At 34.3% G+C, this 16,743-nt stretch overlaps 1 protein-coding gene across 3 annotated transcripts in view; it reads right to left on the bottom strand.

Moving 5' to 3' along the window:
* The window catches only part of LOC133528183 (hypoxia-inducible factor 1-alpha-like), a 115,701-nt gene that overhangs the window by 39,272 nt on the left and 59,686 nt on the right, over positions 1-16,743 (bottom strand). For all 3 annotated transcript variants that reach the window (XM_061865448.1, XM_061865446.1, XM_061865447.1), the window contains one exon: positions 5,131-5,275. In XM_061865448.1, coding sequence (XP_061721432.1) covers positions 5,131-5,275 — 145 coding nt within the window. The remainder of the gene's footprint in view (positions 1-5,130; positions 5,276-16,743) is intronic.

The raw sequence follows: 16,743 nt of genomic DNA, 5'->3' as shown, positions 1-16,743 counted from the left end.
TGACTTCGATAGCGCCTCTGTTATTGAAGGCTTGGTTATATTCTAAATCAGGAAATACCTAGTTAAAATGATAAAAAAGTTAATGCTCTAAAGTAATATCATAAAAAAGCGAGGCGCTTGATAGCCGTAGGATTAATGTACATATTAACAGATTCAAAGATTCAAAGAATTTATTTGCGCAGAATACACGTATATACATGCAGATCATATTGGTACAAAAAAAAAACAAAGTTCCAGTGTATTCAGTCTGCGTGCAGACATGCAAAGATTATAGATTATAGAGGAGCACATTCTAACATCAAATCATAAATCAATACAAACATGAATAAAGAATAATATAATAATTAGTAAAAAATATGAAAATGTCAATGAAAAATAATTGCAAAGTCAGTTATTCAAATAATCCTTAATACTATAAAAGCATCTGTCCAAAAGCCAGCTAGTCAACTTACGCTTGAATATGTTGCCTCTGAGTATCTTTAAGTCATCAGGTAGTCTATTATAAATTAATATACACATGTTATATACATTTTTTTCATAAATCATTTTACGTCCACGTGGTTTAAAAAGTAGATTTACAAATTTCTGCCTTTTCTGCCTATGCATAACATCACTACGTTTAGAAAAAAGTGCACGGTGGTTATTAACAAATAAAGATATTTCTCTTATGTATAAGCAGGGTAAGGGAAGAATATGCAGCTTTTCAAATAAGGGAACACAAGGATCATCAGGACTAGCATGACAAATAGCCCTTACACATTTTTTCTGTATTTTAAAAACTCTCTCTACATTGACAGACCTACCCCACAGAATTAGCCCGTAGTGAAGAACAGAGGACACGTATCCATGATAAGCCGTCAGAGCAGCCCCTAATGAGACCGTGTCCCTGAGTCTTCGGAGAGCAAACACAAATCTGTTTAGCCGGTTGCAAATTTGTTCGACATGATCTTTCCAGTGCAGATGCTTATCTATGGTAAATCCTAGAAACTTGACAGTGGATACTTCATCTACTTTATCATTGTTGTACTGAGCTGTAACAGGTAAACTATTTGAATTATAAGAAGTAATTTGCATAAATTTAGTTTTGCTTATATTAATTTTTAAATCGTTCATATCCATCCAATTTATAATGTCAGTTAAAGAATTATTTACATCTTGATTAAATGTCGACCTATTATCACATTTCACCAATATTGTCGTATCATCTGCAAACATTATTACCTTGTTAGGAGTTGCATTTGGTAAGTCATTAATATAGACAATAAAGAGAAGTGGGCCCAAAATGCTTCCCTGAGGGACACCGCGGAGGTTGAGTTTGTACTGAGATTTAAATACTTTCCTGATCATTACATTATTTGATTCAGTAAATCTACTGATCTCTGTACATTGAATCCTATCTGTCAAATAACTCTTGATCCAGTCGAGCGCTCTGCCTCTGATACCGTAATGTTCAAGCTTATTGAGAAGTGTCGAATGATTAACAAAATCGAATGCTTTTGTCATATCTAGGAAAAGCGACGCTACTGGAACATCATTATTTAAGTTTTCTGTGATGTATCTTACTAATTCGAAACAAGCATCTGTTGTAGACTTGTTTTCCCGAAAGCCAAACTGTTCCGGGCAGAGTATGTCAAACGTTGCTAAAAAATTTTTTAATCGAATGTAGAAAGCCTTTTCAAATATTTTTGATAGAATCGGGATTAATGCTATTGGTCTATAATTGCCTGGATCAAGCCTGTCACCTTTTTTAAATAAAGGCTTAACTATAGAGACTTTCAGTTGTTTTGGAAAAACACCCTCAACAAATGACAGGTTTATTACATGAGCAAGGGGAATACAGATGTCAAAAGCACATAGTTTCAATAGTTTTGTAGTAATGCCATCGTAACCGCTTGCGTTGCTATTTTTCAAGGACATTATTATATTAAACAGTTCCTGCTCATTGACGGGGCTTAAAAATATTGTGGCATGGTTTAAAGATGACTTCTCACTGGGTAGTACAGACTTAATTCTATGAGGTAAGTTTTGTGACAACTTGTCAGACTTTGTAGACTCTATAAAGTGAGTATTAAAAATATCACAGATATCACAGGGATTATAAAATATATTTTTATTCGATTCTAAAGCTTGTATATCTTTTTCATGCGATATATCCGACAAAGATGTTGATATTACTTTCCAAGTGGCAAGACATTTATTTTTGCTGTTTTGAATGTAATTAGTATTTACAATTTTCCTAGCTTTTAACATACATTTTTTTAATATTGCGTTGTATTTGTTATATTGATTTTTCATGGCTTGCCTATTAACTTTTAATTTTTTAAGATTGAAATAAAGGTTTCTTTTTGTTCTACAAGATTTTTTTAAGCCTTTAGTGAGCCAATTTGTTGTGAGCGGTCTATTTTTAACTTTTACTTTTATAGTGGGAAAACACAGATCATAAAATAAACATAGTAAATCATAAAATAAATTGAAAGCATCTGTCGCATTCTTGCAGTCAGTAACGTCTGAAAATGAAAGCGAAGACAAGCAATTACAAAACTTACGGATGTTGTCATTGCTGTAGTCTCGTCTATACTCGAACCAAGTAGAAAAGCCTGCTTTTTGTTTCGTAGATGAATAGGTATAAGTTATAGATTGTGCTGTTTCATGGTCAGATAAACCCAGATGATGTATATTTACAGTTACATTCTTCATTATATTGCTTGCAATTTGATCTATGCAAGACCCTTGCCTTGTTGATTGTAAGATATGCGGATTCAAGTTGTAATTATGTAAAACATTTGTTAGGTCTCTTGAGGCTACACTTTGCTTTAACAAGTCAATATTCCAGTCACCACATAAAACAATTTTTTTCCTTTTAAAATGAGAAGTTAAATAATTTAATAAAATGTCTAGTTTGTGAAAAAATAATTCAAGGTAACATTTTTTATGATCTGGAATTCTGTATATGTTAACAACTATAAGCCCCAAACCTACTACCTCAATACCACAGCACTCAAAGTAAAATTTATTAGCTAATTTTGAGAGATATGGCAATATTTTGAAGTCTAGATGTTTTTGTATTAATATGCAAGTACCACCCCTATTCTTATCACGGCAGTAAGAGGTTGCGAGTTTCAAATTGTCAATCCTTATATTTCCCTGAGATCCTTCACTGATAAAAGTTTCGCATAGGCAGACTATATCGAACTCGCTCCCTTCATCACGTAGCTGCTTTAGAGTACTATCCAGTAAATCGAGCTTCGAGTACAGTCCCCCTATGTTTTGATGGAATATTGATATTGTGTTAGTGTTCAATGTATGTGTTACTAAAGGATCAGGTGATCCAATTGGCTGGGAACCTGCAGAATGGGTAGGTTTAGGGTCGAAAAAAAGATTTAGACCCAAACAACTGATTAGTTTTACTCACATTACATTTACCCGTAACATTTAAGGGGCTGCACTTTAAGAAAATCGCGTCAAGGGCCTCATTTAATTTAAAATGAATCCAATTTACAAATGCAGTCTTACTTTGATTATAAATAAAGTTATTTTTAAAAATGTCAATAATCTGACAATTTTCATATATGTTTGTAAATAATTTCAATTCATAATACAATACATTACATTTAAAATTTAAAGTGTTACATACATTTAATATTATAATTCGGTTTTCCTTATATTTGGCGATTGTGCTATTTAATCTTGTTAATAGCTTATACGGGTCCGTTTCATTGTGTTGGATCGAAAATATGATGATGTCATCTTTTGTAATGCTGGACGTGGCGTGGAGGTATTTCAGTATCCTAGAAGTCGGGGCATATGATTCAATCATTGCAGTTACCCTGCAGTCATTACCTCTTGAATGGTTAAGTCGTGCTGATAACCCTCGCAAGTTTTCATCTCCACATATATAAATACTACGCTTCTTTTGTTTCCGGTTACAGAGTGTAGGTGTACTCGAGTGGGTCGGTTTATTTGCCGGCGAGATAGCGGGACTAGGCTGGTCGTTATGTATTGAAATATTCTGTAAGTTATGGTGACTATTTTGCTGTTGAATATTTAAGTCTATATAGCTTTGATCATGACTCTGTCGACAATTATTTTTCCTTCTTGACTCAGATTTTTTGCCTGTTGATTTATTGGTGACAGTTTTACTTATTGTCTTTAAGTGGTTTACTTTACTCTCATATGATTTTATTTTATTTTTTAAGGAGCAGTTTTCAGCTAGCAAGTTCTCAATTTCATTTTCGGCAATTGCGAGCTTCTCCGTAAGTTCTATTGAACGTTTTTCTAACTCCTCTAATCTAGTATAAACACATGATTTTTCTGGGCAGCTTCTATTTAAAGCTGAGCCAGATGCAGGTGGTTCATACTCAGATTCTTCCTCTGATTCAGAGTAACTAGATAGCGATTGAAAAGAGTTTCTGGTTGGTATATTCGCGCGATATTTACCACGTATAGTAACATTGTCACTAGTGTAGTTTGGTTTTGTCAAGCACGATTTGCACTTCCAAAGTATTTTACGTTCTGGTTCCATAAGATTAAACCTTTTTTCAGAAACATTGCAACAATCAAGGTGATACTTGCGTTGACATGTGTGGCATACTAGGAACAAACTCTTCTTAATAGGTACATCACATTTGTCACATTCTCCCTCCATATTAATTTAAAGAGCGGCCGTTAAATTGTTATTTACAAACGATGACAGCCGTGAGCTGTGCCGACGACGTATAGGCAGGCATTTGAGTCTCCCGACAGCTCCCGAAGCGGCACTCTTCTTTAAATTCAATAAATTCTCATCAAAACGGATTAAAAAAGTAATTCACAAAGCGGAGTATAAACGACAAAACTCGTAAAACGATGTGTATAAAACGAAATAAAACTGGAATTCCAATAGTAAACTACGGTGCTACTACTTTAATTATAACCACGTATGTCGTAAAAATAAAATGACATAAAAGTAATAAAGATCACTAATGTAATAATGAATAATATATAAAATAAAACTAATCGGTAACTTACCTCAAAAATTTATATAACATGTTTACTGATTCATATATCAAAACATTTAAACCTGAAATTAATGCTGAATACAAAGATGTACAAGAAATTAGTCATCTGTAAGGGTTACTATTCTAGACTTACCTTATGATGTAATTGACGCAGACGACGCTGACAGGTTTCTGCTGCTTGTCTGTGATGACGGTGGCCTGGGTTTGTACCCAGGCGTATCCACCAGTCTTGGCGAGGAAGCGGTACTGGCCGGTCTCGCATTGTCCTTTGGAGAACACTGCAAAGAAAGTGAACATCAAAATTGTGGCAATGATTTTACGGCATCGGTACAATGTGTCCAAAAGGGATAGCAGTAAATTTAGAAACATAGTAGGTTAGTAAGACAAATCGACAGTTTTCGTTCGCACACCTGTCTCTTATATCACCGACCCATTCTTTTAGAGTTTATGGATGACATAAAAGTGGACGATATTGCAGGTGCCTTCGTAAATTATTAGTTTTTTAATCGTTTGATTGAATTTTTCCCCCTTTTAAGACAGCCTGCCATAAAGCGAGCAAGATGTTATGTAAACTTGTTTAATTTATAAATACAGAAAAGTAGATGAAACTACACAGCAAAAGTTATACATCAAATATAGCATCGTAATTTCGGAGTTAATAAGTTACGAGCAGAGAGAATGAGTAAAAAGGTACGACCCTAAAACATTAAGTAAAAGATTTGAGCGGTCACATGTAACTCGAGATTACAGAACACTCTATAAATCTATTGTTTGGTACGTGTCTGAAAAGTTGTTTTGTTTCGGATTGAATAAAGGTATGTAATAAAATGAAGCTAAAGCTTTTAACAACACGATCCTTTGATTTGGTACAGACTCCTGTATAACGAAGTAGTTTCATTATGTAATTATAATAGAGCAGCAACAAAGGGTGTCGCAAAGCTCAGTGTTAAGACCGAGTTACATTAGTTACACGCACTAGTAAAGACAGGTTTCAATTCAACGTACTAAGTAAAACCAATGTACGTAAAATAATCTGCATAATGTCATTTGTTGAGTTGAGAGTGATTTCTATCACCATGCGCGGCTAGTACAGAAAATTGAGTTATAAATACATGCATATGTGCTTAGGTTGAAATTCTTGCACATTTCTCACAATCCACTGACGCCATATTTCTTAATCCCGGTAAACATTTACCGGGTAAGTAGTTTGATGAAGATAAACTGACATAGAGCCATGTAACGGCGATGGTGTAAGGGTCAGTAGTCCTGTGGGATCAGTTAATACAGCCCTGATACTGGTTGAAATATTTCTTTCTTCGAGAAATTGCCTAAGGAAATTAACGGAGTAGGGCATTTTTTTCATTTACTTGCCGAATTCGAAGGGTCCATCTTTAAATTAATAAGAGTAAAAAGGCTTTATTGCTTTTCCTTTAAGCTATACATATAGTATCCGTTCACAATATGTTTTTACATGTATATCTGTAATTTTAAACTTAATTATAAATATCATAACAGGATTAAGTTTGAATCTGGTTAAAAAACCTGCCCGTCCGGCTGTGGAAAGGGATGGATTTCACGAGGGACAGTGTGGGATCTTTAAAGGGTCGGTAACGCGCATGTACCACCAACGTGGTATAAAAATATCCAAGTATAAAATATCTTGAATAACTGTACCTAATAATAATTTACGACATTTAGAAAATTTGGCAAAAAAGGCGTTAAGTAGATTGTGGTTAAGTAGTTTGTGCTATTACTTAATCTGACAATTATTTGTGCGCATTTTCTTAATCCGACGGTTATGACCCCTTAAAGGGAAGAGATCCCTTCAAGGGATAAGTTCGCCTTTATACTTAGCTTTTCCTAATTGTAAGTCAGTTTTATTTGTTTTATTATGTATTTTGTACAATAAAGAGAAATTATAACCGTCAGAATACGTACAAATAATTGTCAGATTAAGTGGCAACAAAATGATTGCATTAACTTAGACCATAATTACCAAATCCACGATCTACTTAATTATTTTTTACTCTCTCTTCTTCTCTTAACACTCTCAGCGCCACGTGGTCCGCCGGCGGCCTACAAGTATACGAGTGCAGCAGGCCACTATATTTTTTTAAAGATTTTACGGGCAGGCCACATGGTACGCCGGCGGTCCACAAAAGTTCCAGTGCCGCAGGCCTCTATGATGTTTCATTAGTTTTAATTGGCTGTATCAGCAGGCCATGTGGTCGGTCGGCGGGCTAAAGTGTTAACTTTACCGGCAGGCCAGTGTTAACTTTACCGACAGGCCAAAGTGTTAACTTTACCGACAGGCCATGTGGTACGCAATGATCCCACAATAATCAAATTACCATATTTTCATCTTGCGACTCCTCTTCTTGTATAACGCAGAAACAGAATAGGCTTACGCGTGGTTCGGCGTCAAATATAAGTAGGTAACTTTCCTTCTGTTTTGAAGGTGATTTTGCTATGAAATTTTATTTATGTAGTTTAAAACTTAACCAGTATTTTTTTGTTTTCATTAATGTATCCGAATCAATCTGTTTTGAATAAACAGGTCATTGAAGACCTGTCGGAACTAGATAAAAAAATCGATTCGATTCGATTTTGTTAAGCAATTCGGCCTAAAACATACTTAGAGCGTATAAAATTGAAATAAGCCTCAAATGAGTTGTCATCATTTCTAATTACTTATGATGTCTAATGTGTAAAAAAAAAACGAAATATAGGGGAAAACTTCTGCATTGAACATTTAAACTCAACAAGAAAAACTTTATATAAATATTATATTCATGTAAAATAATAGCCGCTTATTAAAAGAAAATAGACAAAATCTGACCTAAAAAAATGTACATATTTTGATCTTGTTTTTATGAACTTTTTTGTATTTTTCCTGGTTTTGTATGGTTCCGTGCCGAAAGTGTAAATCAGGACCCTATTACTAAGGCTCCGCTGTCCGTCCGTCTGTCTGTCTTTCCGTCTGTCACCAGGCTGTATATCATGAGCAGTGATAGTTAGACAGGTCAAATTTTCACAGATGATGTATTTCTGTTGCCGCTATAACAATAAGTACTAAAAAGTACGGAACCCTCGATGGGCAAGTCCGACTTATACCTGGCCGATTTTTAATAAGGGTGAACACGATTATAGTTTACCATTTGTAACACATGCTTCAAGAAATTAAGGTTTGTTTACTATTTTTTTTTTGTGAAAACTCTTTGCATGTAAGTTTTTGACAGAAAACAAATGATGGATGCGTTTTGTTGCTTAGCAGGAACCAAAATGTACATTAAGCATTTATATTAACTGTATATTTAGAATTCTTAGGTATACTGACATGGACGTTTTTTGATTAAGTCATAGTATAAATAGGATTGAATAATAAGAATAATATTTTATGTATTTTCGAAATACAACAATCTGTCTGATACAGTTTTTTGATGTCAGGTTCAAAGGTTCATAACAAACATTTTCATAATTCCCGTTATACCTATTTCGTGATTCTGTTTTAACCATCATAATCTAATTATCACGATTACAGGGTTTAACCTAGTCTTAAATCGGAATTGTTTTCTTATTTTTAAGCAGTATTTACACGATCATACACGAAGGTCTTGTAAGAACGGGACATGTAAGCTTGAAATGACTCCTGGCGGGTGTAGACGCGGCTATAATAATTGACTGTTTGCATTGATTTTTCATTCATTGCATTTATTAGGTTACGTAATGTGCTAGTTATCGCACTAGTGCGGTAAAGTAGCACCATACGTTTTTTGCCTTTATTTGCCATAAATAGTATGTTTACATAAGATGGTACATTTTTATAACATGTTGTTTGGTATCAATACAATTTTACCCGATCGGTGTAGCATAATTTAAAATAAAATATTTGAAAATGACCTAGCTTGCAATTAATTTTACCTTAGCGAGTACATATATTTAAAAGGTAAAAAATAATACAGTAATGTACTACCCGTCCGCTAAAACAGGACAAAAACTTTAAGAATTCTTTAAATTTGCGTTTGATCATAAAAATAACTTTAAGTACTATTTTTGCGATGCGGGTGTGGGGAATTATAATTACAAAAACAGTTTTTACGCGTACGGGAACGTTTAAAGAAATTTCGTGAAAAACAAGCCGGAGACGTAAATACGTACAATGCACTTTACTGAGCTCTGATATTATTCGTAGCCGAAAGAAAATAACAACTCCGAAACTTTCAATTAAATCTAAAACATTTGGATTCTGGCCAATTTAGCGGTCAGCAACAAACACTGGGGAAAGAATTCTGCATAATTATTAGTGAGTCATATGAAACTGTCAACCTCGTTACATTGCAGAGTATTACGCTAACAATTACATTTAACAACTTGGTTTTCATAACGTTCAATTAACTTTCATGTCTTTATTCGCCTGAAGCGGTAACAACTCGACAAAAGCATTAGTTGTTGTAATAAAGATGCCATTCGCTCCCGAGTCGAAGGAAAGCGCTTCCACTTAGCCTAATTTGATTGGCGCAATATTGAACCCACTGATGGTATCACAACAAGGTGGTCACGCGAGTCTACAGTACTATCGGGTCTTTGGGACACGGAAGGAAACTGGCGTTTTCGCTGAAAATAACTGTTGACGAAAAAACGGCTAGCGGGTTCTTTGCCAGCATCTAATTTGAAACGCAGGTGGGGTTTACTCTAGATACTGCCCAATTTTCTGTCGCTGTTGAAGTTTTAATAAGCGTCGACATTTTTACAAGTCATGTAGCCATTTAAAAAATGTATAGCTGCATGTATTATGATTTTGAGACTTTGAGTCAACGCCCGCTCATTCTACTTATGTTTTAAGTACATTATCAGTATTATCCTCGACGAATCGTACATTCACAGCGACTAAACTAAATACCCAGTATGCATGTGCATACGTAACAGGTAACGGGGAGCCGCAGAGTTCCAGTTCGGTGGCATTGCCCTCACCGCTCTGTGATGTCTAAAACCGAGACTGAATGCAGCTTTGCTAACTTTAGAGCTCGAGTCTGAATTACTTCGCCTTGTTCTTTCAAGCTTTATTAATTTAGAAGCGTTTCCAGCGTGTTGTAAGGTTTTAGTTTTACTGTCGTTTCCCGTGCGGTTTTCTTTGACGTCTTTGAAAAAATCTGTGTTTCTAGATTTTAGGTATGTAATCAGTAAAAGCAAGGAAGCGAAGAAATGTCTCAGCAAATATTTAAAAATAAAGTTGCCGCATTTTCATTTAATGACTGTAAAAAGGAAGTAAGAATTAAAATAGAGGTTATCGAAATATCTTATACACTATGCAACAGTCCAGGGCTTGTGGAACAAGATAAGTAACTGATAACGAAAAGCATTGCAGTAGAGAAGAAACACAGAATTTAAAATATTATCTCGAAATTGATTGCAAATATAATAAAGAACAGTACATAATATTTAAAAAATAAATTCGAATACGAAGCTTATAAGCTTTGCATATAAATGTATATGCACTATACAGCTTAGTACAGTAAGTACGGATACGAGAGATCTAAACGAAATAGGAAAACGTTGCAATTTTGTAGAGACAATAAAGAAACCAAATAAATTAACATAAAACAAAATCGAATGCTGACAACACATTGAATACATTTTCGTACCTAAAGATACTCCCCAAAAAAATGCCAATAGATTCCAATGTAACGCCGCACAAAAAATGTGGAACGCAGATTTAGCATAAGACAGCAATTTTCAAGTGATTTACCCTGCATCCGGCTTGTGATAACCATCAATTCTTATCTACAGTCGGGAAGTGGCAGTTAATACTGTGCCTAAGCGCCAAAAAATAACTAGGCTCATTAAAGGAGATGTGGTGTGTGAAATGTTCGGTTTACGATCATAAGCACTTTCCAGTTATGACTTTCATACACTTTTTATTTTACTATGAGGCCTGTTTCAAGCCAGGCTTAGAAAGCTCGTTTTTTTTTGAAAAACTGAAATATAATATAATGAAATATGACGAGTATCTGCCGTAGCACCCCAATTCTTAATAAATTTAATATATCTGGTGAATAATCCAATCAAAAAAAAAAATTCTAGTATCACCTTGAGGAAAGATCTCTTCACGGTTCAGTGACTGAAATTTCACCGAGGCCCTTGGTCTTCCGCAAGTTTTCGGACTCTTTTAAATGTTACTATAAGTATTTGTTAAAGCCGCATATGTAATATACAATTCATAATATTAATTATGGTTTTGGAGAAAAACTCAAAAACTCAAACTCATTAAAAGCCTTGTCGGTGATTGCATAAACTTTAATTAAGTCTTCCTGTTCGCTAATTAGGATAATCAGATTGGCATTTTGGCCTCAATAAATTGTTTTAACCTCTTGTTGCCATTTTTATCGATACGCGCTTTGCGCATATGAGGTTTCATGAACCAACCATGTTAACTCCATGAGCGTGTTGCACGCATGTTATACCTAAGACTCCTTATCATCTCAAAACAAAGATATAGGCAACGTAGCAACTATTCATGAAATATATGATAAATAACATTATTTTGTAATATATACGTGGCATCAAAATGTTTGGGATGTGATAGACTGATTTGTTTTTTTACGACGAGATGATAAGGTTGTTATTCTTGACTGACAGGAAATCAGTATAAATATACCCAATCAAATTAAGATTAAAACAGAATATTTTTTTACTACAAATGTATGTATATTTTTAACCTTCATCATCTTCAGTTTTCTTCACCAAAGTAAATGCGTTGATTAGTCAAATTGTGGCAGATCGAATTATTCCACTCAATTTTCGATAAAAAAGGGAATTATGGAATCACGTAACGAACCGCAACTTTTCTTATTCGTTATGCAAGTTAATAAATTCATTCGATAGCAGGCCGTTTGTTGAAGAAAATACGTAAATAATTAGAATATGGTTGTTTACAGACTGCATGTTTGCTACAATCACAACAAGAGTAAGGACCGTCTTACAAGTTCCAAGCCGCAAAAAGGCGGTTCAATAACGAATCACCGAATAAACAAATAAAATTTATGGGCATAGCGCTCTAGAAACAGCTTATTGGGGCAAGCGACTTAGAGGCGGCGTTCAACATGTCATAGTGCAAAACATAGTAGGAAAGGGTTAAGTTATCTGTCGTATTTAAGATAGGTTTCCCTGCAGACCTAAAGAAAAAGATCAGAGATTTAAAACCCCGTTAAAATATAGCTGTACCTACGAGAAGTTTGATGTTTGGCTGACAGCTGAGACCGGCATTGTTAAAGTTATTCGGGTCGTTAATTGTGTTGTTTCCACATTTTAAGGCTTCCCTAAATTCAAGATACCATCAAATGACCCATTTAACTTTCTTGTTTGTTTCATATTTTAGATTTGGAGAAAAATAAAAAAGGCGGCTGAACAAGAGTCCTCTCAAGAGTTCTTGGACTATTTGCAGAGAGCTAGTGTAGGCCACAAATAATCCATAGGCGTTAACAAATCCAACAATTTTTGATGTTCTAAAAAGAATCAGATCATCCGAACATAAAACTCCGGCGAAGAAAGGCGGTCGTAAAATCCAGTAGTTATCTGGCTACTGCGGGGAACGCTAAAATAGCGAATGGACAGATTGTTATTAGGTGATATATGGGAAATCTGTGAGAAAAATGTAGAGGAAAAGAAAGTGTTAATATTTTAAGAGTGACTGAAAGGCTGCAATGGGTTGTTATTAGGTATACATACCTACATTGCGTACAATTTATTGCAAAGATCTAATCTAGGTCTACCAATAGTCAGTAAAGTGTCGCTGTTAGTACGTACATATCTACTTCAGGTTTGGGTTCTATTTCAGCTTTTAAATAAGGCTTTTCATTTTGCAAGTTGAACTAATCGGAGTTTCTTATTTCACTAGGGACAAACACACCGGCAGTACCCTCGGAGCTCATTATAAATGCCACTTTGACCTTATTATATCGAATGCTCGAGAATATTGAAATCTAAAATTTCACAAAACTACAATCGTTACCTAGCATAATATAATAACATTAATAACTTTTGTAGGGTGCTACATAATATTCTGCCTCGACTTTTTTAGGTCTTACGTGTGAAATATTGGCCCAAAACTTAAAACAAAACCCACGTTTATGGGCAGTAGCTTAGCTAGTCTTGATGTATAGGTATACATATTACACGTTGTATATGTATCAAGCGCCTCGCAAGAATGAGATAAACGAATAGGGTCACGTGCGCTTTATTTAAAGGACGTGGGACGCTTCAGCGAAACGTCGGAAATTCATTACACAAGCTACTTAAGTCACAATAACAATGATATACATTTGTTACGAGTCAAGCACATCACAAGATGTCGCTTAAGAACATAGAAAATTTTATGTAAGTACTGTTAAAATTTAGAGCTTATTGAAGATGCTTGAAAGCTTCAAGATTTGAAATCCTAGAATAGAGACTCAATTGGGTACTTGACACATGTTGAATATTATAACAAAATTTAGTTAAATGGATAGAAAATGAGCCATCATTATAAAGAAGTGGACTTTAAAAAAATATATTGAGATTATAAAAAAATACAAGGCTCCGAAGTTTAAAAAAAAAAAAATATTTTTGTCTTTCATAAACAGAAAAGAAAATGGTACCATTCGATTCCTTACATTTTATTGAAAAATAAATTGTATGACAACTATACGCATAAACGCAATATTTCAAGGTCCAAAATGGCAATTTCCTTGATCTTCCATACATTTAGGACAGACTTATATGATGTGACGTCACATCACCTTATCATTTTGTTAGAGGCGTTTTAAATCGTCGAGTGCGAGCGTCAGACTTTAACTCTCATTTCTCATCTTTGTGTTGCTTAAATGCCAGGAGTCCCATATAGACATTTGATCCTCAGGAAAATCAAGATCGTTTGACATTATTTACAAAAAACAGTCAAGTAGCTAATTAGAGATGCACCAATAAATAGATTGACGAACATCATATACATGGCATCTCACAATATGCAAAAAAATTACATGAAAAAAGAATTTCAATAAATCCAAGTTACATCGGATTCTACTGCAAATAAACACAAGTTACAAAGTAATGCAAGAGGGAAATCCGAGAATTTCAAAGAAAGTTAGCGTATAGTTTTAGTTCTAGATCCAACTAATTAATACGGCATTAAGTCCGCCTTTTGTACTATAAGATTGTTTTCTTTTGTGCAATAAAGATTAAATAAATAAATAATTAGCACCTTATCATGAAAACTGAAGAGAATAATAAAAGTCAAACAAAACATTCTAAACTCCTTAGTTACAAAGACTGTAAATAAATTAAAAAGTGACAGCAAGGGAGTCGTTGGATTAATTAAGGCTTGTTTGTTTCGCTTGTTAATTAAAATTGTTAACTAGTTGAATCTTTGATTAATTATTACGTAACTATTGTTAACAAGATAAGAGATGTTCCCGTGAAATTCCTAAAACAGGAAACAATTTCGGCATAATTACGGGATGGGTATTATCTTATTCCGGTTGTAATAAGAGAAAAGACGAATGTATTCTGTTTAAACACGTTAAAAAATTGTACCTTTATTGTAGTTTTAGGATAAATAAAAAATGAGGACGAGAAAATGTACCTACTTTTTTAAAATTATATATATACAAGTGCGAGTAAGAAAAGAACACAAATCGCTGTGATTTAAACTGAACAATTTAAGTGTCCAAGAGAACAGGCATAAGTATGTATCAATATATCAAAGTCGTCTGAGGAATTCGCTATATGTAACAAATCTCAAGGTATTTGTACAAATAGATTTTTGCTCACAATGCTTGCTATAATATTTATAAATACAGTCCATTAACTGCTTTTGGGTCAGGCAATCAGTGCATAAGGAATGAAGTTGGATAAAGAGCTTTCGTTTATAGTTAGTCCCAAGTGTAACCGGAAACTGTAGAAACCTCGTATGAATTAAGCTGAAAGATACTGAAGCGACTTTGCTCTGTATGAAACAAGGTTCATGTTTCATAAAGATACAAAAGTTAAATGATATTCGGAAAGCCAGCAGTATACAAAATGAATTTTACAGAGTGCGCTGAATAATCGTGGACTTTATCACGAGCCGAGACCAAATTTGCGAAAGACAAATTGAAATGCGAGGCGCATCAGCGTAATGAAAGGCTCGAAAATTGTTCGATAATTTAGCAGTCTGGAGTCTCTTGCGGCATTTCAAACAAGTCGACTGAAATGTTATTTATCGTTTAGAATATAATAATGCTAACGTTATCTGTAAATGTATTAAAATACCTACGGCCAAATTAGAGTTGAGGCGCGCTTAATTAGGATTAAGGACTTTTCTACCGGGCTTAATAATGTATGTATAGGGTAGAAAATGGACCAATTAGAGAGTAATTAGCCTTGGGATGTTTACCTATTTTCTGGCTACAATATGGGGCACTTCCTTTTGTGAGTATAACGGTATCGTGGGGAATTTATGCGTGAGAGTAAGGCCGGCAGAATCCGAAGGATTCACTTTATTTGCATAATCCCGGTTTGCCAAGAATGTGGATAATGCGATATTCTTAAGGTTAGACACGTAGACTATTAGACCTTAAATGGATAGTAGAAAACACATTTAGAGTACCTAATGTTTAACAGGCAACTGGACAAGTGAACATCGATGTTATATATGGTTACCCTGCATAGCATTAAAAATGACAAAGTTTGACAACGTCCACATGAATGTCAAATTTCTATGAAAATATGACATTTATAACAACACTCCCTTCCTTTTTTCTATTCAAGTCGATGCAAATTTAGCTTAGATGGACTCTAGTAGAAGATATGTTTTGTTAATGGCAAATCAAATGGATATTTTTTTAATCGATACAATTCAAGCACTTGCTTTATATTTAGTACAACTCGAGTTTGATGACAGAAGAAACATATCGATTCTATAAATTGTTTCATTGAAAAGAGGCTTTGCACTTTCTTTATGCAAATTTAAAGCGCATTGATCGGAATATTATATGATAATAAGAAAGATATAGAGATTATATAACATAATTCAGTTAAATTCATAAAAATTGTCTGACAAATGAACGTAGAAAAAAGTAAACTTGACTAAAACATATAACATTGCAAAATTCTAGATCAGCAAGAGATGGAAAAGTTCAACGTAAACAAAACTTCAAAACCCAGGGGAGGTAAGAAACAATGTTAACAAGTTCAGATATAACTGTAGAACTTGGTGTCTTTCATGATTGTAATATCTATTTCACATTCAAATATTTGACTAAAGACGATTCTACATTCAACATCAACCAATTTTAATTCAAGTACAAATTTACATTGCTTGCGTCGCCATTTTTTCTAATTCCAATAAGTCGACGTATTGTGTAAATGACACCGAGATTAATGTATTATTGGGAGCGTGCACGACTGTCACGCAACCTAGTGTCCGCAATTCTAGGGCAAAACGTCAATTCACTACATCTTATAAAACTACTCCAAAACTAAAAACTAATGAACGGATTTTCATACGACTTTCATCTATCAATAGAGTGATTCTTGAGGAAGGCTTAAGTATATAACTTGTTACGGTTTTGTATAAATTGTTTGAAATATAACGATGTTGTCGGAAAAAATCACGCTGGCTAGGAGCTTTAATCGAAAACGCTGCCTAATCCGTTTGAGCTATAACAACACAATGTATGGTGGGGTGGTTTCTCATTCATAGGTCTACAAAAAAGTCCGCGATGTTAAATGT

Source organism: Cydia pomonella, chromosome 19 (assembly GCF_033807575.1).
Source record: "Cydia pomonella isolate Wapato2018A chromosome 19, ilCydPomo1, whole genome shotgun sequence".
NCBI classification, from domain to species: Eukaryota; Metazoa; Arthropoda; class Insecta; order Lepidoptera; family Tortricidae; genus Cydia; species Cydia pomonella.
This window is presented reverse-complemented; position numbering and strand designations above follow the sequence as displayed.